Source organism: Myxine glutinosa, chromosome 1 (genome assembly GCF_964187855.1).
Source record: "Myxine glutinosa chromosome 1, kmMyxGlut1.1, whole genome shotgun sequence".
Classification (NCBI taxonomy): Eukaryota; Metazoa; Chordata; class Myxini; order Myxiniformes; family Myxinidae; genus Myxine; species Myxine glutinosa.
Genome location: NC_136261.1, coordinates 50,980,925 through 51,007,498, shown reverse-complemented (window position 1 = coordinate 51,007,498; position 26,574 = coordinate 50,980,925). Strand labels below are relative to the sequence as shown.

Sequence of the window (26,574 nt, the reverse complement as noted above, 5' to 3'; positions counted from 1 at the left end):
CTGTAACACTCACCACAGGTGGACACTCTTCCTTACTTCTGACAGCGCACACTTTCCTCATGCACCTGTCCGTCACACACCTTTCTCGCGCACACTCTTGCGCACACTCTCCCGTCACACCCTCTGTAACACTCACCACCCCGCGCTTCCATGTGCTCCCTCGCACACACGCTACGACCGACTCACTCTCGCCAGCACCCTCACTCCTTGGCACACACTTTTTCCTCACACACCCCAGAGTCGGACTTTCTCGCACACCTCCTCTTTCGCACACCAGACCTGTCGCACACTTCACCAACGGCCTCTCACGAACACCCGGGTCTATCTCGACCCCCAAGCCTCTTAAATCACCTGGCGCATCATACGCACGACCATATTGGTCACCACTTACACCGGGTCCTCTTCCTCTTCGCTTCTCCTCCATCACCTGCGAATCCCTCATCCGGTTAATGAGCACATCATCACGATCCAAACACAGACTTTGGACCAATTCTTTTATCTCCTCTTTTATCTCTTTCTTATCCCCTCTCCGTCGCTTCTTAATTTCGCTCATCCCTTCTTCCACTTCTTCTAATTTGTGCTTCACCTCTTTTATTCCCCGGTACGTCTCCTCAAGCTCGTCCTCCAAGGCTACCTTGACCGTTTCCAGGTGCGTCCTCACCTGCCGGTCCTTCGTCTCCATTACCTCTATCACCTCGTCCAACCTCGTTGTCAGTCCCTCACGTACCATCTGACATTCCCTCTTCGTCGCTATCAAGTCGTTTTTTATGTCGTTTTGTGTCGCTTTTAAACCTCCTAATACCGCAGTGTTCCTTTGAACCTGCTCCACTAGTTCTTTTTGTCCCTCCGTCAGCTGTTCCACCTCCTGCGTCAGGTCCTCTATGCCCCCTTGTAACTTTACAGTCCCCTTTCTCACCTCCTTTTCCATGTGCTCCTCACAGTGCCTCACCTCCTCGCGCACTCCTCCGACCTCCTCACTCACTCCTCTTCTGATCTCTTCTCCCATCACTTGCATCTCCTGCCCAGATGCCACCCTCATCTGCTCCATTTCCTCCCTGTGAGCATCCAGTTTGGTTTCTACCCCCATTCTGACCCCCTCTATCTGCTGCCCCATTTGGTTAACTTCCCTTTCCGCTTGGTCCCTCATGTCCCTCAATTTGCCTTCCATACTGTTTTCTAACCCCTCTAACCCATTTTTCACTCCCTCTATCTGATTCTCCTGGGCAGCCATTCTATTTTCTACCCCCGTTAACCCATGTTTCACCTCTTTTATCCCGTTGTCTAACCCCTCAAAATTATTGTCTAACTTCCCAATTTTCTTGTCTAACTCCTCAAAATTATTGTCTAACTTCTCACCGGTACCCCTCGCTTCGTCCCTCATTACCCCCAATTGCTCACTCCGAGCCCTCGCTTCGTCCCTCATTACCCCCAATTGCTCACTCCAAGCCCTCGCTTCGTCCCTCATTACCCCCATTTGGTTTTCCAATCGCTCACTATTCTTTTCCACAAGGGCCGTCATTTGTATAAAAAAAAGTTCCAATCTTCCCAGCGGCGCTACTTCGGTCGCGGGCACGGTGATCAGCGAGGCGCCATTTTGCGCGCCCGCTTCTTCGTGCGTGACGGCGCTATTTTGCGAACCTGCCGCCCTCACTGCTTCGCTCTCCTCCTGTCCCTCATTTTGGTCCTGGATCGACCCTACCTCACTCTCCTTTACCGGACCCCAGCTGTCTTGATCCGCCATAGCGCGACTTTCAAAATTCGGTTTTTATTTTTTTATTTTCGTAAAACAAATTGAAATTTCGCCGTTATAATTTCGCGCGGGAAACGCGCTCCGAATCGATTTTCCCTCCCAAAATTTGGGCCTAACTAATTTAGTCCCGGGTTCGAATTCCACTCCTCGACACCAATTGTTACAGACGTGGCTTGGATGTTATTTCCCGAGCGGTTTTATGGTATGACCACGTCTGCACAAGTTACCCGATTGTGCCCGAACGTTGACTAATAGCGCTATGCTAGACCAATGAAGGAAAAAGAAGACACACGGCTGGAATTAATACGACACGACACCAGGGATACGGTTCTCAAAGGTTGTTATTACAATAATGCGGAAGGTTTAGATTACAGGGACAAGAGGGAAACATAGGAAGGTGGGCACTTAAACACGCTTATATTAACCCCAACAGACGACAAATAAACGGGACAAGGCTCACTCACACGGGGGTTTGATTGCAACGAAAGCGGGTAGCGATCGCTCCAGGTGCAGGATCACGTACGGTCCAGTTCGGTCCAAAGATGCGGGGAGGTATCGTCGCGCTGGGGGTGGCGGTGGCTTCTCTCTCCAAGCTGAGGCGCATCTCACGTCACATCCGGCGCGGGGCCGCGTATATCCGGCGGGGAGTGACACGCCCTCGGCTCGTTAGCTCCGCCTCGTGGAATCGGCACGTTGCTTCTCATTGGGTGCGTGCGGGGGGGGTTACTGGCTCCGCCCCTGACGAGGAGCTGACAGCCAGCCCCTTCGGGGTAACCCCGTGGAGCGCATGGTCTGGAGCTAATCGAGCCGGTGTGAGGACGCATCCTCCCCCGCTCCGCCGCCATCTCCTCTGTTGTTGTTGTAATTGTTGTTGTAGTTGTTGTTATTGTTGTTGTTTGGGGAAGAAGATGGGAGGAGGTATGGGAAAGGTCCTAAACTCACTACTGATGCCATATAATCACATTCTGGTGCAACGAAGAGTCATAATTAATGGAGACGAGGCCTTAACTGACATAGAATAAGAATAACTAGGAAGATGTCCGAAAGTTGTCTACCTGTGGTGCGGTGGACCTGGGCACGACATTTAATGGGGGAATAAGGGGAAGGTCGGCTCTACTGATTGTTATTTACATGCAATGGGACTAGGGAATGGGGGATCGGGGAAAGTTGGGGAGTATTGGAGAAAATAGGGGAATATTTACAAGCGGATATGGAGGCCAAATTCCATATTCGCAACAATATATATATGTATATATATATATATGTATATATATATATCTATATGTATGTATATATCTATATGTATGTATATATATGTATATGTATATATATGTATATGTATATGTATGTATATGTATGTATATATATGTATGTATATATATGTATCTATATGTATGTATCGTAATCGTACATCGTAATAAGCTGTGCAGTGGAGTGGATTATCCTTTAAGTGTTTTATCGAAATTTGGTGCAGCTGTAGCCAATCTCGCACAACTGAGCTGTCCAAACACACATTATCTATGACATGTGTCCAAGTAGCCAGAGCCCCTTCTTCCAAGCGCCACCAATACGCGGTGGGGCCGGGACGAGACAATGCCATCATCAACAAGTCGTGTTTAGATTCCGCGACATCTATGAAAACTCCCTGCTCTGTACATGAAATCTGACAGCCCAATCGGCACAGTAAGTCCCGTCCCAGCAAATTTGTTGGGGCGGTAGTGGTCATCAAGAAAGCATGTTTAGCCTCTAGCGGGCCGCATGTTACTCGCACTTCCTCCGAATTAGGAAGCGCTTGGGGTAAGCCCGAAACGCCCATTATTTGAACGTTCCCCTTTGTCGGGCGCAAAGATGGCAGTTGCCCCTCGTTAATTGTACTGCGGGTCGCGCCCGTATCGACAAGGAAATGTAATTGTCGTCCGTCCACGTCCAGCGTCAAGGTCGGTTCCTCTGCCGGCGTCATGGTCAAGAGAGGACACTCCTTAGGCGACCCGCTAGCGTCCCGTCAATAGGCCGCGCGAATGCCCTGGGGCGGAAACCCCTTACGAGCACTTGGGCAATCGCGTCGCCAGTGTCCCAATTGCTTGCAATAGAAGCACGGTTCCTGCGGAAACGGCGGTGCGGAGGGCACAGGTCGTCCCTCTACGACACCCCTTCCACCCAGCCGTCAGTCTGGCGGCCCCCACTGTGACTGGTTTACTTGTTGCCATGGTGGCGGACCCTGGGGCGGGGCCCAGGTCCCCTTCGCTCCATCCTGTGTCCAACTATTGGGGGGTGGTCCAGGGTTTTGGAGAGGGGGTCTTGGTGGGTGCCAATTTTGGGGAGGGGGCCCTGGTACGGTCAAAATTTGAGGGTTTTGAGGAGGAGGGGGAAGAGGGGGTGGTATTGTCCATTGTTGTCTTATCTCGTCCATGTTAATTCGTCCATGGTCTTGGTCGGTACAATCGTCAGTCATTGCGTTCATGGTGGGCCCACTCTCCGTTGGGGGATTGGCCCTTATAGAAAGGCCAATCCTTCCAGGGGTCCTCATAACCCCGGACGGGCCCCCACTTCTGGCACTGATCGTGTATGTGGCTCTGACTCCTATCCCCCCTTTTATTTTGATTAAGTTGAGCCCTTTTTTCCTGGACATACATTTGCAATATTTCCTCCTTAATATCCTTCTTCTCCTCCAAGGAGGAGCCCGGGCATTGTTCCAGCTTGTCGCATAAATCGTTGGTTGTCATTCCCTTCCAGCCAAAAAGGACGGACTGTACCTGTTTCTTTAATGCCGGCCGGAGCCCCTCTATCAGAGATTGGTTTACCAATGGTTGGGGTAGCCCTACCAGCTGCATCGGACCCAGTCCTCCCCAGCGCGCGATGGCCTTTTCCAACCTTTCCCGATAATCTCCAATTGATTCTCCTGCCTTTTGTTTTATGGCCCCGATTTTTCCCCAGTCCGGACCTCCTGCTGGCAACAGCGCCAGCTCGATGGACTCTAGCAACCGGACCTTTAGATCCTCCCATTGTACTTGTGTTATCTGGCCCGCTCCTGCCGCCCTTGGATCCTCCATCGGCCACTGTGCTCTTTGTCTAGCCCTTTCCCATACCTTGGGTGGGAGCACGGATACTCCCATATGGGTTATATCTCGATAGTCGCAATCGCCAACTAAAAACCAATTCGACATGGTTGGTACTATCTGTCGTGGGTCATCGATAAGCAAATGTTGAATCCTTTCCCGCATTACTGTTAAAGCGGATTCTTTCCATGGTACCCTTTCTCGAACCCCCTGACCTTGAGCATTAACTCCAATAACTTGTAAGGGGCACAATGTTTTCCTTTCTGTTATTTCCTGACATTCCAATGGGGTAGTTTGGGGGGTCTCGTTCCCATTACAGCCTACCAGTGAGGGGTATAACTCGTCCTGTCCCATTGGTGGCGGGAACCCTGCAATATCGGTCCCGTTATTTATCCCGTCAGCCCCGAGCTGTGCAAACGGATTTCCCTGGCTCGGATGGTTCTGGGGGGTAACGACCTTCGTGCCGTGGGGTGTCGGCCCCTGGGGTAACTGGGGTGCGATGGTAGCGGGGTTGCAGGGAGGTGGTGGCGGGGGCGCAGAAAGGATAGGTGGCGCCTGAAACCCCAGGACAGGGCTTAGGACTGGGGCTGGGGAGGGTAGATTGGTTACTACCTCCCCTACCGCGGGGTCTGGATTTTCAACGAGCGGCATCAGTCGCGCGTTAGCCTGCCTCTCTATTTCCTTAACCGCTTCATCCTGCATTTTATTCGCCTGTTTCCTCAGGCCCTTGAGTTTTGATACCTCACCGGCCAGGCTGGCCTGTTTCGACCTTGCCTGTCGCTTCATCGCTTCTTCCTTCCACCAACCAAAGACTTTCCAATAGTCAGGCGGGAAGTGTTTCGTGTCCTGTTCTAACCTTTCTAATGCCCCATACAACACGTCCAATTTTTCCAGCGCAAAAGACCCTCCTTCGGGCCACGGTTCACCTAGATCCTTAGTCAGCGCAACCCATGACTTCCCTGGTCTCGCAGCGTCATAGCCATGCCTCCTCAACATGAAAAATGCTGGGGTATTTCTGAGAGGTTCACCCGCCTTCACAGTCTTATTACCCATCCTAGGAAAATTTAGTTTACCGACGTAGCCTTGTACCCACGAGGTTCGCCCGCCTGCGCCAGGTACGGCCGTCTGCCTAACTCCTGAGAGGCTCGCCCGCCTACACAGCTGTCTAACCTAACCGTACCTTACCTTTCCTGGCGTCCTACGCCCTTATAATACTTCTAACCTTACTTTAGGATTCCAATGTCTCCTGGGTAGGCCTCGGATTGGGACGCCGCCCTTATGCTTACCCTCACAACCCAGAGATCTATTACCCCCTTACCCTCGGGTGCCCAACGTGGGGCACTTCCCCTTACGTAACGTTACCCTGACGAGTCCATAAACAGTCAGTTGCTCCGGGACCCAAGCGGTCCGTATTTAAATTTAGGTTCGTGGATCAGGTTCGAGCAGGGAACAGAACAAAACAAACGGCACCCGAGCAAGAGAGTGGGTTACAATTTGGACTGACCCCCAGGCTATAAAGGAAAAAACAAAAGAAAACCACAGCTCACCTGACCCGGATCAATTGCCAGCTGGTCTCACCACTCACTTGCCTGGGACCACGTCCCGGACTGCACAGACTGATCCCACCGCTGCCACCATATGTCGGAATGGGACTTAAGACTTGGGACTCAGAGGACTCAGAGAAGGAGCCACGGATATATTTATTAGAACTCGTTTACACAAGCTTGCGGAAAACAGGATGTCGCAGGAAGCTCACACAAAATGACCAACACTACAACAAGATGCTCTAGAAAGGTTTGATCAGGGCTTCAATATATATATGAAAGATAGGGGTGTGGTTTAACATCAGGACAGGAGACAAAGGGTGGACTCACATGGCCCCCACCTAAGTCCCTGTTCAATTAGTTAAGGAAGTCCGAGGCCAGGCAAGGGTTTTGCCTTCAATATCATAATCATTGAAGCTTGAAGGGAAATCATTGAGGTTTGAAGGGAAAGAAGGAGATAAGGAGTATTGGGAACCTGGAGGAGTATAGCATAGCAGCTTGCAGCTGTGACCACAGTATGGGAACAAACCCTGGATTTCAATAGGTAAAGAGATCAAGCCATTACAAGGCATGAAATCACATAAAATATATAATGCTTCAAAGGCATTTCAAACAACAAAGTAATGTAACATATGTCCTTTGGTTGGGAATGTATAGAGGGAGTGAACAGTCACAGATGAGCCAACATACAGGAAATTGGCAGAGGCCAGAAAGATAGCAAAGTGCAACCAAGGCCGTAGTGTGGGGAACAAGGGATTGTGCCAACACAGGGCAAAGGTTTGCAAAGCATTTAACTTCATATATGGGTAGAGCCAGCTTTCAGAGAACATGGAAAGAATATAAGTATTAAAAGGATACAGTAAACAATCAAACCAAACATATAATTGGTTATACTTGGTCAAATGGAAAGAAAACATCAAGGGGGAGGGGCTCACACCCCACATATATATATATATATATGTAGATAGATATAGATAGATATATATTGTTAAGGATCTCAGAGACGGCACTCCCCTTAGCAAGGGGGGGGGGGGTGGGGGTTAATCCCCTTGGCCTGTTAAGCTGGCCGTCTCTGGTCCTGTTACTTGTAACGCTCTTTTGCGGGGTGGAATTGATCAGGCTTATTGGTCAAGGTGTTCTCCCGAATACCTTTACCAATTCCTCCGCAAAACAGGGAGGCAAGTACCGCCTGAACCACGGACAAGATGGTATTTGCCGAGCGGTTTAGCAATCCGCAGCCCGAGCCATTAACAAGAGACACCTGATTCCGAGCGTTCGCCAAATCGTGCCACAGGTACTCAATTGGAGACAGGACAAAAGCGATCGGTGGAAAGAAGAAACCAAAGGTAAGAAATAACAGACATTTATTAATTATTTACAAAACCAAAGAAGAGGAGGCGAAAGTAATATACAGTGAAGAAGAAGAAGATACAGGGCAAGCCTTAAAACAGTCTTATATTATACCCCAGACAAGACGAACAGACACACACGACAAGGAATGGCAGGCAGGAATGACTGGAAGAAGGAGAAGGGTCCATGCAGGTGACAGGGTAGGAAGGTCCGGGCCGGTGCGCAGCGTCGAGGTTGGCTCCAGTCCACGCTCCGGCTCGAGGCGAAAACCCGGCGGCAGCGGTACGTATTCGTTTCACGCGGTAGGGGCTTTCCGAAGCAGCTCCGTGCAGCTTCGACTATACAAGGATCTCAATACAAGGAATCTTTACTGGAACGCAAATCAAACTTTATAACACAGAGTCACAAACTTTCCAGCTGGAGTTTCAATAGAATTGTTTTCCCCACAAACTGGGAACAACTTTCCTGTCACCATAAAATATGACTGACACAGAAAATTAATCAAGTGACATTTTGAAGCGTAATACAGCACTTCCTGTTAAGTTGCACAAACCTGGATCAACAAGAGGAGAAGTGCTGCTGGATTCTTGTGTTGATGCATCGTTTGACTCTTCAATCGGAACAGATGATTTCCAAACGTTTTGAGGCACATCCTTTTGGAAATTAGCTGCTTCTTCCAGATCACCTTTACCTGCACACAACTCGACATTTAACTAAATGCTGCACAAAGAAGGTAGACATGTAAACTACAGTTACTCAAGTTTAGTTTACAACTCAGAGCTTGATTTAGGTTTAAATATAAATTTGAGAATTGAATATGTTCTTCCCCTTTAAATACAGAAGTTGTTGAAAGAAAAGACAATTTTCACATTTTGAAAGTTTATCAAACAATGGGTTGTAGTTTGTTGTTGAATGAAAATTTGACGAAGAAATCCTTCAGATTGGTCAATCAAGGATTTCCATGATATGACGAATTATAGATTTTCCATGATTGAAAGCATGGGGATAACTTAAATGTGCCGTCAATTACAGAACACTTTGGGAAACTTTCAAAGCCTTTCTTGGTTAGCAAAGATGTATAAAAAAGTAATATACGAGACTTGGGTCTTGATCCATCATCCTGACAGCGGAGGCTGCAGACATCACTGAGCCCGATTCCACAGAACCCAGAAACGTTTTCCGGCTGCACATTTTGGGATCTGACAAACTTTTGGGACAAACTTGATAGTTCTCGAATAGCATTCTCCAAGGTCACGAACAGACTTCCCAACAGAGAAGAGCCTGCAATCTGGACATCTTGCGGCTTTAAAGAAGAATTCATAAACTTACAGAAGTCAGCATACATTGCAAATTGAAGTTTCTCTTTGGCGAGAGAGAGGAGCTCGGTTCGCAATGCATCCGACTCTGTGCAAGCTCGAATAACCCAGGGGAGCCTGTCGGCCCAGCTGCCATCGTGGAGGCTGGCCCGGAGCGCGGCCTTCATCGAGCGATGAAAGCGCTCGCGCAGGCCATTGGCCTGGGGGTGGTAGGCCGTGGTGCGGTGCAGTTTGACTCCGAGCCCTTGCGCCACCGCGCCCCAGAGCTCCGAGGTGAACTGGGGGCCGCGGTCGGACGAGATGTCCGAGGGGGCACCGAACTGGGCAACCCAAGTGGCGATGAAGGCCTGCGCCACTTCAGCCGCAGACGTCGCCGCCAATGGCACGGCTTCCGGCCACCGTGTGGTGCGGTCCACCATGGTGAGGAGGTGGGTGAACCCCCGCGAGGGGGGCAGAGGTCCCACCAAGTCGACGTGGACATGGTCGAACCGACGCTCGGGCACCGTAAACGGGGCCAACGGGGCCTGGGTGTGGCGGTGGACCTTTGCGCACTGGCACGCGAGGCACGTCCTGGCCCAGCCGCGGACGTCCTTCCTGATGCCATGCCAGACGATCTTCGCCTCGACGAGCTTCTGGGAGGCCTTCGTGCCCGGGTGGGACAGGCCGTGGATGGCGTCAAAAACCGGGCGCTGCCAGCCAGCGGGCACTATGGGGCGAGGCCGGCCGAGGGAGACGTCGCACAGGAGGGCCGCGCCCGCGACGTCGAACGGCACCTCAGTGATGCGGAGGCCCGTGACGGTGGTCCGCAAGGCCTGGACGCCGGGGTCGGCAGTCTGGTCCTCCGCCATCTGGGCATAGTCGATCCCGAGGTGAACCGCGTGCGCGACGGACCGGGAAAGGCAATCTGCCACCGGGTTGTCTTTACCCGCGACGTGGCGGATGTCCGTCGTGTACTCGGACACGGCAGAGAGGTGACGCTGCTGCCGTGCCGACCATGGCTCGGCGACCTTGGCCATCGCGAACACAAGGGGCTTGTGGTCGACGAAAGCCGTGAAGGGGCGGCCCTCAAGCAGATGGCGGAAGTGTCGGACTGCCAGGTGGAGCCCGAACAGCTCGCGGTCGAAGGTGCTATAGCGGCGTTCATGCGGGCGAAGCTGCCGGCTAAAAAATGCCAGCGACTGCCAAGCACCACGCACCCACTGCTCATGCACCGCGCCCACCGCGTAGTCCGACGCGTCGGTGGTGAGGGCGATCGGTGCATCGGGCGCCAGGTGCGCCAGCATGGTGGCGTTGGCCAGGGCCAGCTTTGCGCCCGCAAACGCAGCGGCCATGGGCTCTGACCAGGCGATGTCACCTTTGCCCGGCTTGCCCCGGTGGGCCTCGTGCAGGGGGTGGAGGAGCTGGGCGACGTGGGGCATGAAGCGGTGGAAAAAATTTACCATGACCAGGAACTCCTGGAGCCCCTTGATCGTGCGGGGGCACGGGAAATCCCTGACCGCCTCCACCTTGGCCGGTAAAGGGACGGCCCCATGCCTGGTGATGCGGTGCCCCAAGAAGTCGATGGTGGCGACCCCAAAACGGCACTTTGCGGGGTTGATGATCAGGCCATGCTGGCCCAGGCATTCGAAAAGCGTGCGGAGGTGGAGCAGGTGCTCCTCCCGGGATGTGCTCACGACTAAGATGTCGTCCAGGTAGACATAGATGAAAGGTAAGTCGCTCAAGACGCTGTCCATGAGCCGTTGGAACGCCTGGGCCGCATTCTTCAACCCAAAAGGCATTCGCAGGAACTCAAAGAGGCCGAAGGGGGGTGATGACGGCCGTCTTTGGGACATCGTCCGGTTGGACGGGGACCTGGTGGTAGCCCCGGATGAGGTCCACTTTGGAGAACACGGTCGTGTTTGCCAACCGGGCGGAAAAGTCCTGGATATGCGGGACCGGGTAGCGGTCGGGGGTGGTGGCATCATTGAGCCGGCGGTAGTCACCGCATGGCCGCCATCCTCCGCCGGGCTTCGGCACAATGTGCAGAGGAGAAGCCCAAGCGCTGTTGGAGCGCCGTACGATCCCCAGCCGTTCTAGTGTGGCGAACGCCGCTTTCGCCACGGCGAGCTTCGTGGGGTCGAGTCAGCGTGCCCGGGCGTAGACCGGTGGCCCGACCGTGGGGATATGGTGCTCCACCCCGTGTTTGACGGCCACCGCTGAGATGGTGGGCCGCGTGAGGGACGGGAAACTGGCGAGGAGGCGGGTAAACTCGTCCGCTGCCGGAAGCGTGCAGACTAACCTCGCCGGGAGGGAACCTTTCAGCAAGCCGCTTGGCAAGCCGCACGGTGAGTCGCTCAGCGAGCTGCTCAACGAGCCGCTCAGCGAACAAGCGAGCGAGCTGAAGGTTTCGGCCTGGACGAGATGTCTGCGCTTAACGTCGACCAACAGCCCATGCGCACATAGGAAGTCCACGCCGAGCAGGGCCATTGCCACGCTGGTGGTAACGAACGACCATTGAAAGCGCTGCCCTCCGAACCGCAGTGAGAGGCAACGCTTCCCGAATGTGCGGATGGGTGTACCGTTGGCGGCAAGCAAAGCGGGGCCCCGGCCCGCGGCTTGCTTGTCGGACATGGAGGCAGGGAGGACGCTTACCTGCGCTCCCGTGTCGCAAAGAAAACGGCGCCCAGACAAGGTGTCCGTGATGAACAGGAGGCTGCTGGAATGGCCGACACTCATGGCCGCAAGTGAGCGCCGGTCGTTTCCCGACCTGTCAAAAGAACACGGCGTGCAGCACGTTTTAGCCTGGCGGCCGAACCTGGCATGGTAGTAGCACCAGGTTTGCGGCGGTGGCCCCCGCGGCGGCCGTGCCGGCGGTGGTGGTGCTGGCGGTGGCGGTAGTGGGCGGGGCGTAGCAGCGGCCACGAGGGAAGCCGGGGGCGCTGGAGCCTCCGTGCTGGGATCCACTACGGCAGCACCGTACACAGACCGCGTGTCGCAGGCCGCGAAATACTTGTCGGCCTCTCCAGCCAGGGCGCGGGGTTTCGTTATTTTGGAACCGGCCAGCACGAGGCGCACCTGTGCAGGTAGCTGGCGTAGGAAAAGTGCTCGGAATAAGAAATCCGGGCGCTGGTCTCCAAGCAGGGACAGCATGAAATCCATCCGGACGGATGGTCGTGTGTCGCCGAGGGCGGGAAGGTCCAGGAGGCGGTCGGCACGTTCGATCTCCGTGAGTCCGAACGTGGCGAGGATGAGACGTTTGAGTGCCTCGTACTTGTGGTCGCCCGGCGGGCGCTGAAGGATGGACACGACGCAGGCGGCAGTGCCGGGCCCGAGGGCCGCGACCACGTGGTAGTACCGGGTCTCGTCCGCCATGATGCCCCGGAGTTGGAAATGAGCTTCGGCTTGTACAAACCAAACGTCGGCTTGCGCTTCCCAAAACTCCAGGAGTTGGATTGCGATGGCGTTAGTAGCCATGGCGCGTTCGGTGGTCAGCAACGGCTGAACCAATCGGGGTCACCAGTGTGGTGCTGTGCACACACGACTCGATTGCCAGAGAGGTAGGCCACAACGCGTTGGTACAAGCAAGAGTCTTTATTAAGAGCTCGCACTTCAGAACTGAGCGGGCTCGAGCTTAGAGCCCGCATATATGTCCCGAGGCCACGCCTTGCCCCCAGGCGTGGCCGATCGGTCGAAAGGCGGGGCATGCATTTTCGTTCCCCGCCTGGACGCTCGCGCCACCCACTGGTGCGCGGAATTATTGTCCCTTGTGCCCGCCACAGTATACTGGAAATCCTGGACCTTTCCTAGTGGGTATATGGCGTATATCTGCGTATCACGTAGACTACACCACTGCATGCTACCTCAACAGCAAAATAAAACTAAAGGGAAATAAAAATGTGTATGAATTTAATGTTGAACTCTTGTGTTTATGGGTCGTGTGAGGAAATTATACTGCAGGGAATAAAGAAAGGGCGCGATGTTTTTGTTGCGATGTTTATGTTAGCGCACGTACAGTGAGTGCATCTATGAAGCTGGTCTGGACTTTTACAATTATAATCTTTGTCCCCAAGGTACATAAGGCTGCTCGTGTGGACTTTACAAGTTGGATTACGGCGCAACATGCAAATTGACGCGACATGTAAATTATAGCACGAGCTTCTATGTACTGTGCAGTTCATTATCCCTGATGAATTGGAGGCCTCCGCACCCAAACTCCAACGCATTATGACATACTAACCCATGGCATAGGAACACTAACATGACATGTCAGGGGTTTGTACCGCGTCGGGCAATGCTGTTTAGAACAGTGTTTGTCCGTGCATACACATACAAGCGTACACCAATCAGAGCGGAGGATCTGGTCACATGACCATTACATTTATGTATTTTACTAAAAGGAAATATAATAACCTGTGGAATGTTTTTGGGGTCCCAGCGGATGTGGTGAGGGTAGGTAGGTTTCAGAAATTTCTCAACACAATTATGATTTTTCTTCCTCAATACAATTATGATTTTTCTTCCTCAATACAATTATGATTTTTCTTCCTCAATACAATTATGATTTTTCTTCCTCGATACAATTATGATTTTTCTTCCTCGATACAATTATGATTTTTCTTCCTCGATACAATTATGATTTTTCTTCCTCGATACAATTATGATTTTTCTTCTTTGATACAATTATGATTTTTCTTCTTTGATACAATTATGATTTTTCTTCCTCAACACAATTGTGATTTTTCTTCTTTGATACAATTATGATTTTTCTTCCTCGATACAATTATGATTTTTCTTCCTCGATACAATTATGATTTTTCTTCCTCGATACAATTATGATTTTTCTTCCTCGATACAATTATGATTTTTCTTCCTGAATACAATTATGATTTTTCTTCCTCGATACAATTATGATTTTTCTTCTTTGATACAATTATGATTTTTCTTCCTCAATACAATTATGATTTTTCTTCCTCAATACAATTATGATTTTTCTTCCTCGATACAATTATGATTTTTCTTCTTTGATACAATTATGATTTTCTTCCTCAATACAATTATGATTTTTCTTCATTGATACAATTATGATTTTTCTTCCTCAATACAATTATGATTTTTCTTCTTTGATACAATTATGATTTTTCTTCTTTGATATAATTATTATTTTTCTTCCTCAATACAATTATGATTTTTCTTCCTCGATACAATTATGATATTTGTTCTTTGATACAATTATGATTTTTCTTCCTCGATACAATTATGATTTTTCTTCCTCAATACAATTATGATTTTTCTTCCTCGATACAATTATGATTTTTCTTCTTTGATACAATTATGATTTTTCTTCTTTGATACAATTATGATTTTTCTTCCTCAATACAATTATTATTAGGGTTTTTTTTTTTGTTTTTTTAAATACAATTATGATTTTTCTTCTTTGATACAATTATGATTTTTCTTCCTCAATACAATTATGATTTTTCTTCCTCGATACAATTATGATTTTTCTTCCTCGATACAATTATGATTTTTCTTCCTCGATACAATTATGATTTTTCTTCTTTGATACAATTATGATTTTTCTTCCTCGATACAATTATGATTTTTCTTCTTTGATACAATTATGATTTTTCTTCCTCAATACAATTATGATTTTTCTTCCTCAATACAATTATGATTTTTCTTCCTCAACACAATTATGATTTTTCTTCTTTGATACAATTATGGTTCGCTGGTTTGATAACATCTCGATTAAATTGAGATTTAACGTCACATTTTGATGTATTAATTTGTGATTGGAATGATGAATGATGCTGTTTGGAATTAAAATGAGAGATAATGAGTTTAAAGCAGAATGAGAAAATGAGGAAAATGTTTCCAGCCGTGACATTTGCAGTTTCACCATCGACTGGATATAGTAACATTCAGACTGGGAACGTTTTATATATTTTTTTGTCCAAATCCTTCACAAACCTCGTTCCTCGTCCCTCTGTACAAGGGGAAAGGTGACCCTCTGGGCTGTGGCTCGTATCGAGCGATAAAGTTATTGGAGCATGGAATGAAGGTATTGGAAAGGGTGTTGGAGAGGAGGATAAGGAAGAAAGTGAAGATTGACGAAATGCAGTTTGGATTTATGTCAGGAAGAGGAAGGACAGACATGCTTTTTATTGTGAGGCAGTTGCAGGAGAAGTACATGGAGAAGAGGAAGACGTTGTTTCTTGGGTTTGTTGTCCCCCGTCGCACCGCGGAGAGAAGGGGGACTATGGTTTTCCCCTCCGTCCGTGCGTGCATGCGTAAGCGAAGGACCCAATTCTAATTTGGTGTGTGAGTGCAACCCACGTCAAAATCCAAGATGGCCGCCGCCATGTATGTCTGACGCCATGTATGTCTGAACCTTGTGAGCGGAATATCTTGAAAAATAAGCGAAGTACCAACTTTTAATCTGGTGTGTGGGTGTATCTAATCATAAGGAAGAACGCTATTGAAAATTGGGTCGCCACGTCAACATCCAAGATGGCCGCCACCATATATATGTCTGAACATTGTGAGCTGAATATCTTGAAAAATAAGCGAAGTACCAACTTCTAGTCTGGTGTGTGGGTGTATCTCAGAATTCGGAAGAACGCTATTGAAAATTGGGTCGCAATTCTAAATCCAAGATGGCCGCCACCATATATATGTCTGAACCTTGTGAGCGAAATATCTTGAAAAATAAACGAACTACTAACTTCTAATCTGATGTGTGGGTGTACCTACGCATAAGGGAGAACGCTATTGAAAATTGGGTCGCCACGTCAAAATCCAAGATGGCCACCTCGCGTCTTCCACTTTGTCAACTCACATCACTTCACCGATGGGGAACCTAGGCGTAACGCATGTTGATCTGGAGAAAGCATTCGATAGGGTTCCACGTGAAGTGGTGACATGGGCATTGAGGAAGTTAGGAGTGGAGGAATGGTTCATCAGAGTGGTGTTGGCAATTTACAAAAGAGCGCACACAGCTGTAAGGACGAAGGACGGGAACAGTGGTGAGTTTGAGGTGAAGGTGGGAGTGCATCAGGGGTCGGTACTAAGTCCACAACTATTTGTAGCTGTGATGGAGGTGCTGGCTCGGAATGTAAAGGAGGGTTTGCCGTAGGAGTTGTTGTATGCAGATGATCTGGTGTTGATTGCAGAAAGTATGGAAGGACTGAGGGAGAAGATGAACCAGTGGAAGGAATGTATGGAGACAAACGGTCTGAAGGTGAATATCGGAAAGACGAAGGTGATGGCAAGTGGTAAAGCATGTGGTGAGGTGGAAAGAACTGGGGAAGTGGCTGTGTGCAGGAAGGGTGTTGGAGTGAACTCCATTCAATGTACAATGTGCGCTTAGTGGGTTCATCAAAAATGTAGTGGTCTGAGAGGGTCATTAACCAGTGTGGCAGCTGCATTCAAGTGTAAGGAGCCACAAGTGTAAATGTCTCCATACATTCCTCTCTAGTCGTAGTCAACCCTGAGTCAACAAACCTGTCAACAACGCAGGCCCTGAATGGGTTTCTCTCATCTCCCCTTCCTGTTCAGGCTGGAGTTCCCCGAGGCAGTGTTATGGGCCCTGTGCTTTTTCTGGTCTTCATCAATGATCTCTCTGACTTTCTTGAAAATCCTCTCTATCTCTTTTCTGATGACTCCACTCTCTGCCGCTCCATTCCTCATCCCTCAGATCGGTAGTCTGCAGCCTCCTCACTCTCTGCAGACCTGGACAAAATCACAGACTGGTCAAACAAGTGGAACATGTCTTTCAATTCTGACAAATCTCACACTCTTACAATGTCCCTCCAAAAAGACCGACTGGACAACCCTCCCATCCACTTTCTGAACAATCCTCTCCAAGAAGTTCTGTCACTCACGCTTTTGGGTCTCACTATCTGCCATGATCTTTCCTCGGAAAACCACATTTCAAATCTGGCCTCCAAAGCCAGTCGCCGACTGGGCATCCTCCGTCGTGCGAAGTCCTTCCTTTGCACACCTGAGCTCCTCACCACATACAAGGCTTTCTCCGCAGCTCAATGGAATACTGTTCTCCCCTCTGGGCCGGTGCTCCCTCACACCTAGCTCGGCTTCACGCTGTGGAAACCAAAGCTTTCAGAATCATTGGAATCTCCCACGATGAAGCTAACTCCGAGGGCCTTTCACTTGCGCACCCCAGGCAGGTTGGTGGTCTTTCTGTCTTCTACCGACTCCTCTCCGGCCTTGCTCCCCCAGCTCTATCTGGGCTCTGTCCCCCAAATATTCCTACAGGTCACACAAGATCTGCCAGCAACCCTCTTATGGTTAAACTGCCAAAATCAAGACTCTCTGCTCACCTTCACTCCTTCATTCCTCTTTTCTCCCACCTCTGCAACAAACTCCCTCACTCTCTTCAATCCCACTCCTCCCTCCAGGTCTTTAAAACAGCTGTTCACCATCTCTTATCGTCCCCCATCCAAAACCTTGATCTTTTCTACCCCTGCTAATTTCACACCAGATCCACTTTTTGGAAAATACCGACTTTTTCCGGGAAGTCCTTGCAGTGTCCTTGTGTTTTATACTTCTCCCACCCCCACCCCCTTTCCCACGCCTCCTCCCCCCAAGCCCATTCCCTCCCACAGATCTCCCGATGTCCCTGCTCTCAAATGTTGTGTTTGTGTGCTTGCTGTGACCGCACAGCTCACCCCCACTTTTGCAGGGAAAATGGCCTTAAAATGACTGTTGTTGTGTGTTGTCTTCACAAACCTGCTGTCTATTCTTGATGTTTGACTGAAGGTGGCAAAGGAATGTGGAATTTATTGATTCATCATTTGCCATTCGCCAGTTTTTTTACCCAAGTCATTCACGAACCGGCTGTCTATGCCTGAAGTCAAAAAAACTGTAATACTTAATTACAAATTTTTAAATACATTATTTGGTAACTGCTAACTGGTATCCCCACCCAGGTCCTGCTATTCTCTTAAATTAAACTCACAAACACGCCTGGCTATGTCATTGTTAGACGATTGGTATTGTTTTTTTGTGTACCAAGTCGAGGCTCGTGTAAGTGCGAACCCATATAATAAAGGGAGCGGGAGACAAGAGGCGAAGATAGAAGGAAGCACAAGAACAGCAGAGAACAGGGACTTCGGGAGATCTTTGCAAGGGAGAGGGTTGGGGCGGGGTACACGGAATAAACAAGATGGACAATACAAGGACTTTCAGGAAAGAAAAAGGTGGATTTGGGGTATATTCTTGGGGGTAGAAAAGATCAAGGAGTTGGATGGGGGAAGATAAAAGATTGTGGTGGACAGCAGTTTTGAAGACCTGGAGGGAGGAGTGGGATTCAAAGGAGTGTGGGAGTTTGTCCCAGAGGTGGGAAAAATGAAAGAGTGAACTTGAGCAGAGTCTTGATTTTGGCAGTTCACCAGCAGAGGGCTGCTGACAAAGTCAGGTTCACGATGTTAACAAATGTAATTTCGTTCAATATTTTGGGAGATTAGCAAAACTGTACATTTTTGGAATCATCAGAGCATGGAGAATCCGAAAATCAATGTTGGCATTTGCATCTCTTTGTGGGATAGGGGAATGTTTATTTATGTTGGGTGGTTTGTTTCCACAAGTAGTGCTCCCAATTTTAATGGTTCCACAGAGTAGAACCCTCTTCGTGTGAAACTACCTTTTAGAAAATATATTGTTCCTGCACTCCCAATTTACCAGAGGAGAGCCTCCTCCTGTAGCCGGTGTCGGCTTTGACGTTACAACGCCTGTACCGGCATCATTTAAAATAATTATGACGTCATCGGTCACGTGGTACAGCCGCCATCTTGGAAAAACCGAAAAATGTTTCACCTCTATCTCCAAAACCGCTCCATGGAAAAAATTGAAATATGTCTCATTGTAAAGAACTCCACATGGGGAATATGTGTTATTCATGATGTCATTTGCGCCGGCATTCGACAGGGACAACGCTTTGTCTGAACATTGTGAAATTTATTGAGCGTTTATTTATTCCCCATGTGGAGTTCTTTACAATGAGATGTTTTTGGAGAAATTTATTCTCCAAAAATTATATTGGAGAATATGAATTGGAAGACGTTTGGATTCCTATGCTTGGAGAATGAAAGCCTGCTTGGAGTTTGCAAAAAAGCACCTGAAGGACTCTCAGACTGTGAGAAACAAGATTCTGTGGGCTTTCATGTGTCTTTCAATGAGGAGAGGCTTCCGTCTGGCCACTCTGCCATAAAGCCCAGATCAGTGGAGTGTTGCAGTGATGGTTGTCCTTCTGGAAGTTTCTCCCATCTCCACACAGGATCTCTGGAGCTCAGCCAGAGTGACCATCGGGTTATTGGTCACCTCTCTTACCAAGGCCCTTCTCGCCCGATTGATCAGTTTGGCTGGGCGACCAGCTCTCGGAAGAGTCCTGGTTGTTCCAAACGTCTTCCATTTAAGAATTATAGAGGCCACTGTGCCCTTGGGAACCTTCAATGCAGCAGAATTTTTTTTGTCGGCTTCTCCAGATCTGTCACTCCACACAATCCTGTCTCTGAGCTCTGCAGGCAGTTCCTTCGACCTCATGGCTTGGTTTTTGCTCTGATATGCATCGTCAGCTGTGAGACCTTATCTAGACAGGTGTGTGCCTTTCCAAATCATGTCCAATCAATTGAATTTACCACAGGTGGACTCCAATCAAGGTGAAGAAACGTCTCACAGATGATCAAGAGAAATGGGAGGCACCTGAGCTAAATTTCAACTGTCATAGCACAGCATCTGAATACTTATGTAAATGTGATATTTCAGTTTTTTCTTTTTAATAAATTTGCAAGACTTTCTAAATTCCTGTTTTTTCTTTGTCATTATGGGGTATTGAGTGTAGATTGATGAGGGAAAAAATGAATTTAAACGATTTCAGCATAAGGCTGCAACATAACAAAATGTGAAAAAAGTGAAGAGGTCTGAATACTTCCTGAATGCACTGTATGATAACATGTGGAACAATCTCCGGACAGGAAGTTAATGTGAAGTGTCGCAAAATTCGGGTGCAGCTTATACGCCAATTTATGGTAATACTGAGTCTGGCATTGGGAAATACAGACTTGGCATTTAACATGGAATTTTTTTTTTTTCTTGACGGGTTTAATTTCTTAACTCGGTATAACAATCTGGTGAGTTTCTTTTACGCTTCGGTGATTTCTTTGTTAAAAGAACCATGTCACTGATTGTCTGTTGCAGCAAGAAGTCAATAACAGGATTATATCACAGGTGGCGTGACAAAATGTACGGACAGGTACATTTGACGATTGGCTTCACAATCGGGTATATTAGGGTTGTTGCGTTCTGTATTAGTGGAAAACAACTGCTGCACGTCTACAAAAGTTATTGCCGCTTCCCCTGGAGATGGTCCGTCAACTCGACAATGCTGTTTGTCATTTAGTGGTGGCTTTACGAAATTCCAGCATGACACAGCATGCTATTGCTTGGCAGTATGGCATCACTCAAGGTCAGGTGTCAAAGATCCTGAAACGAAATGCTCAGAGGGGTGTCCCCACTCCAATACCGAGGCGAGGACGTCCCCGCAGAACCACAAGGAGGGATGATCGCCAGCTGCGTCGGTTAGTCCGCAATGGCCGTACCAAGTCAGCTAATCGGCTTAAGGTTGAGTGGCAGCAACTGACAAATGTGTCTGTATCCAGAAGGCTAGTCGACCAACGACTGGTTCAAGCAGGCTATCATGCCAGGCGTCCCCTGAGAAAGCCACGTCTGATCAGACAACACCACCAGCGCTGATTGCAGTGGGCCAGAGAGCACCGTCAATGGCAGCCAGGACACTGGAATCACGTGATCTTCAGTGACGAGTCTAGATTTCTGGTCTATCATCAAGATGGCCATGTCCGAGTGCGCAGACAAGTGCATGAAGCCTACAACGAAGATTGTATAGTGCCAAGAGTCCAAGCTGGAGGTGGTGGGGTGACCGTTTGGGCTGCTTTTCATGCAGGGGGCAAAAATGACCTGGTTGTTCTGAATGGAAACCTCAACCAGTTCAAGCACAGGGCCATTCTGGAAGAAACATTGCTTCCATTTGTTCATGCAGCCTTTCGAGGAAACTTTGTCTTCCAAGATGACAATGCATGGCCTCATCGTGCTTGCGTGATCCAACACTTTCTTGCTGACCGTGGTGTAGAGCATATGGAGTGGCTTGCCATGTCCCCGGATATGAATCCGATAGAGAACTTGTGGGCAGAATTAACACATCAAATCGACAACTAGGACCAGCCTCCTGCCTCTGTGCGTGAATTGCAGCAGGCTATTGTAACTGCATGGCAAGCGATTCCTGTCCAAACCTTGGCAAATCTCGTGAACAGCATGCCTCAACGTGTACGTGCTCTCCTGAATGCTCGTGGGGGTTACACGGAGTACTGAACTGTAATTTTACTGTCTGTAATCCCAGTCATAATTTAACTTTTGTTTTTGTTAAAAAAAATTTTGGCTAATGTGCAAAATAAAGAAATACTTCTGGAAAACGTACAGAAGTTTAACACAGTGCTGTCTGTGAATTGATTTCGATATCAGTTTACATCACTTTCAAGGATCAATTTGTTTGCTTCGAAATGTCAAATGTGGTTTTTGTTTCTTTTAAAGGTCACATTAACAAAATCTAGAATAATTTCAACATAATTCTAATGAACTTTGGTTCTAAGTCATCTTGAAAAGTAAGTTCACCCCCACAAAAAAAAATTCCATATTAAATGCCAAGTCTGTAATTACCTCTGATAAAATGGTTGCTGCACACACCAGCTCGTGTGTACTTCTCGTTGTAAACACCTCGGTTCGTCACCCACAATGGTGGCAGAATTATAGAAATGGCCGATTATCCGACCTGTTGGCCTGATTTGTATCTGGCAGTGTTGTAAAGTTAATGTTCTGCAAAAGCCTGACACTGAATTCTGTGCAGGTGATGTCCCTCCTGTAAATATGGAATGCAGACAACACAACTACAATTCAGCTGTCTCAGCAGCTTCAATATGTGCTTCTGCAAAGGGAGATCCACATGTTCATTTGACAAATGGCAGTACTACCTGTTCTGCAACTGGTGAGCAGAAACCGACAAAATGAATATTTTTAATTCAGAAGATGTAAATTTTTTGAAATCTTTCAATGTTTTGCATTTAGGGTTTGCCAAAAAATGCAAAATGATTTTTATTCTTCTTTATAGAACAACGAAGAAGTCATATTGCACAAACAAGATCCAGGTGCAGCTTGACTGCGAAGAAGTCTTCTTTGAAGAAACGACACCGAGAACAAGACCCACGACCTTTAACATGCATGTGTATGTCTGCTCCTCGCAACACAAAGATTAATATGCAATTAAATAAACACAAAACTGTTCTCGAAAGTCAAATACATCACAAGTATGATGTACACAGTGCAGATTTTGCTTCACCGAGTAATATCAAAATGCACATGAGGACCTACACTGGAGAGCGTCCGCACAAGTGCTCAATATGTGATAAAGATTTCCCTTATAACTGCGATTTGAAAAAGCACATGAGGATCCATACAGGAGACCGTCCTTACAAATGCTCGATATGTGATAAAGATTTCCCTCAAAACAACACTTTGAAAATGCATATGAGGATCCACACAGGGGAGCGTCCATACAAATGCTCGATATGTGACAAAGATTTCATTCAAAATAGTGATTTGAAAATGCACATGAGGATCCATACAGGAGAGCGTCGTTACAAATGCTCGATATGTGATAAAGATTTCACTCATAACAGCACTTTGAAATTGCATATGAGGATCCATTCAGGAGAGCATCCTTACAAATGCTCGATATGTGATAAAGAGTTCACTCATAACAACACTTTGAAATTGCATACGAGGATCCACACAGGAGAGCGTCCTTACAAATGCTCGATATGTGATAAAGATTTCGCTCAAAACATCAGTTTGAAATTGCATATGAGGATCCACACAGGAGAGCGTCCTTACAAATGCTCGATATGTGATAAAGATTTCACTCGTAACAGCCAATTGAAAAGGCATATGAGGATCCATACAGGAGAGCGTCCTTACAAATCCACTTGGAGTGAAACTGGCGATGATGAGCAGGTATCAATGCCAACACAGGTTTCTCGTTCATGGATAGAGTTGGCCTGATTGGGTTTTCTTTTTCTCTCTATGCATTTGTATATCATTCTCATTGTTATAACCGATAATTAAAGCAGTGTTTGACCCCATGCTTTGCGTTGTGTTTTGCATGCCGTGACAAATCGGGAGCTCTCTTCAGGGAGGTCGGTTATCCTGCTGCCTGTGTTGGATTTTTCATTGTTTTTCCAATGAAAAAAAAATTAGCATGTTTTGTGTGTGTTGCTGTTTCTACTGTTTCTACTGCTTTGTGAAAAATGAGCTTTCAATGCAAGATGTTGAACTGTTATGTGAGGTGGAGTTACGAGCTGCAGCTGATCATATTGGGGCTTGTGTGACATCCAGGATGAGAAAGTCGGACATTGTCTTGGTTATTGTGAGTCACATGGGTTTAGAACCGTGGGTAAAGAGGAGGAATGATGGAGTGGAACTGGTCAGGATAAACACAGCACAGGTTAAAGTTAGAAGACAAAGAAAAGGAAAGGGAGTGTCAGGGAACTTTTCCTGAACCCTACAGGAAATAACTCAAGACGAGACTCAGATTCAAGGAGCTCAGACTCATTTATCCGAGCCAAGGTTTATTCCGAAGTTAGAGGGAACTTGTTACACAAAATATAACCAAGATATGACGCGTCGCTTGGTTGAAGAAATCTTCTCCCCTCTCGTCCTGCTTCTTCTGATGAACATTCTGCTCTCAGAGCATTGTCCTTAAGTAGACCTTGGAAACTTTGATGTGGTGAATTGAAATTCAAAGATCAACACAGAACTCGGCGAGTCCGTCTTCCTGGCACCAAAAGCCCATCTGGTTCTTATTATGAAGCCACTAAAAGCATACCATCGGTCACTATCGGAGGAATGTCAACCTTCTCTGACCTGCACAATCTCACTCCCTGATTAATGCATCCACCCTGGGCTTGAGAAAACACTCGGCCTGGTACTCTCCATTTATGGGTAAGAAAACTATCTACAGATGTTCCCTTATCACTTCGGTTCCAAGGCCTAGCCCAACTGCACAGTAAAACACATTCTGTCTTTAACAATGGGTCAAAACTCGTTTTTCCCATATTCTTACATGCTTTAAGAACAAAGTTTACATTGACGTACAATTTAACCACTTGCACAACTCACCGACCCTAATAATCATAGAAATCTCCCATAGGAGTTTGAAAGAGAAAAAAAAACAGTTTGACTTTACATAAAATGAGAACTGTAAATTCACTTAGAATGACAGACCAGACATGTTCCCGTCTGTTCGGGTTGGGTCTGGATTTTGACGTGTCCAAGAACCTTTGGCTTGTTCCAAAGTTTGACGAGGAGGAAATTGCGATTTTTTTCCTGTCTTTTGAGAAGATAGCAGGATATCTTCAGTGGCCAGAACGATACAGGACCCTTAGGGTGGTCCAAAAATGCAAAATAAATCACTTTTTTATCTGGATTTTGATGCTCTATTGGATTATTGTTAGAAATGGTCTGAATCATTCACCCAAAAAATATTTTGCATCTGAGTCATCTATAAACTCATACACAGTACACACTCAACATATAAATTTGTCATTTTGGTCAATTTTAATGAAAATCGTCCATGTTGAGAGGCTAACAAAGACTTTAGAAATATTTTTTTCCTAAATAATGTCATTGATGGTACCAGGTACGCAAGCATGTTTCGACCATGAGGACCCTGTGAAGTCCTCATGGTCGAAACATGAGTCAGACATGTATGAACATGTTTCAAACATGTTTCAAGCATTGTCAAACATGTTTCGACCATGATGATTTCACACTCACAGGCGCATGCAAAAAGTCATGAACCACAAAATGGCTTAGTACAATAGTGCATGTACTTTTTCCACCTTGGTTGCTATTGGATTGTTCTCATTTAGTTATTTGGATGCAATGGATAGTCAAGCATGGTACTCATAAAAAAAAGTCATGTGTTATTGCTTCTGGTGCATTAATATGGTATGTATCCAAAATGTTCAATCCCAGTCATTTGGTGGGTTCACTCGAGTTGACCATATTTGGTGAAAAACGCCATATTTCAATTGATGTGTGTATGAGTTTCTAGATGAAATTGAGCGAAAATATTTGGTGGGTGAATGTTTTAGACCATTTCTAACAATAATCCAGTAGAGCATCAAAATCGGAGATCGATGTTTTTTGGACCACCCGAAGGACCCTGCTACTACAAAGTGTGTTTGCAGGCCGAGCACAGGAAGTTTATTCATCTCTATCAGAGGAACACTCTGCAGGGTCCGAGACCGTGAAAAGGGCTGTGTTGTCGACCGATGATCAAGTGCTGGAAGCATACAGACAGAAGTTCCGAACCTTAAAAATACAGGCTGGGCAGACGTTTGTTGAATTTGCTCGGGGGAAGTCAGTGATTTTTGATGGGTGTTATCATTCTCTGAAAGTGGATGGGGACTATGGTAATCTAACGGAGGTTATCTTGATGGAAGAATTTCAGAACAGTTTCCCCTTCGACAAAAGGATACACCTTAATGATCATAAAGTTGGTGATTTGAAAAGAGGTGTAGTCAGTGCAGATCATTATGAGCTTACCTACAAGAAAAGTGTTGGTCTTCCTGGTTGTGGTACGACGTGGTATACCAAGAAGGTGGTCAGTGAGGAACGGTTGGAGGAGGAGTGGGAAGACCATAAGGGTCCGTTGGTGCAGACATCTCCAGGTGGACAGTTTGATTGGTCGAAAAATGCATCTGCAGACATAAAGCGCGAACATGTTATTACTGTAACCAGAGGGGACATCTGAAGTGGAATTGTTGGAAATTGCAAAGAGAGGATAAGCAGGGAGACTCCAATAGACCAAACGCATTGGTTGAAACAAAGTGGTCAGCCTCAATGATCGTGCCATGTCAGTTAAGGCTGGAGATAATCCTGACCTCACGCTTTCTGTACTGGACATTTATAAAACCTTTGTACCAAAGGGCTAGGTGTCCTGTGACGGTGAATTCAAGTCTGTTGTTATTCTGAGGGATTTTGGGGCACCCTGTCGGTGATGTTGTCTGATATCCTACCATTGACTTTGAGTAGTTTGGTGAAGAAGAGCGCATTAATCCAGGGCATTGCAGGTACTTATGTCCCCTGTCTTATTTCTTATTAAGACAGTCTTATTTTGTCACAGGTCCAGTGATGATGGGGATCGTCCCCACTCTCCCCATAGAGGGTGTTGGTTTCCTATTGGGGAATGATTTGGCTGGGGATACGGTTTGTGTTTCCCCTGTGGTTTCGATGCATCTCTTATTAACCTGCGCTCGTGAAGCGAAATGCGGGGTTAAGCATTCAGGTGCATATGTGTGCTGAGAAAATGATTTTTTAAAATGCAGACACACGGCAAACGTTGGTGCAGTTGACATGAATTTTCACCATAGGAGGGCCTCCTCCTGCAGAATATTTTAATGATTATTATGACGTCATAGATCACGTGGTAT

At 47.4% G+C, this 26,574-nt stretch overlaps 1 protein-coding gene and 1 long non-coding RNA gene across 5 annotated transcripts in view; one reads left to right on the top strand and one right to left on the bottom strand.

Moving 5' to 3' along the window:
- LOC144890653 (uncharacterized) overlaps positions 1-8,824 on the bottom strand; it is a 103,538-nt gene extending 94,714 nt beyond the window's left edge. The window contains exons 1-2 of the long non-coding RNA XR_013622351.1: positions 8,796-8,824; positions 8,254-8,391 (exon numbers count right to left, since the gene is read on the bottom strand). This is a non-coding gene — a long non-coding RNA (uncharacterized LOC144890653). The remainder of the gene's footprint in view (positions 1-8,253; positions 8,392-8,795) is intronic.
- LOC137423685 (uncharacterized) overlaps positions 1-23,220 on the top strand; it is a 94,967-nt gene extending 71,747 nt beyond the window's left edge. For all 4 annotated transcript variants that reach the window (XM_078771553.1, XM_078771557.1, XM_078771560.1 and 1 more), the window contains 2 exons: positions 21,930-22,067; positions 22,191-23,220. In XM_078771553.1, coding sequence (XP_078627679.1) covers positions 21,930-22,067; positions 22,191-23,140 — 1,088 coding nt within the window. In that variant the 3' untranslated portion in view covers positions 23,141-23,220. The remainder of the gene's footprint in view (positions 1-21,929; positions 22,068-22,190) is intronic.
- Positions 23,221-26,574: the final 3,354 nt, after the last annotated feature.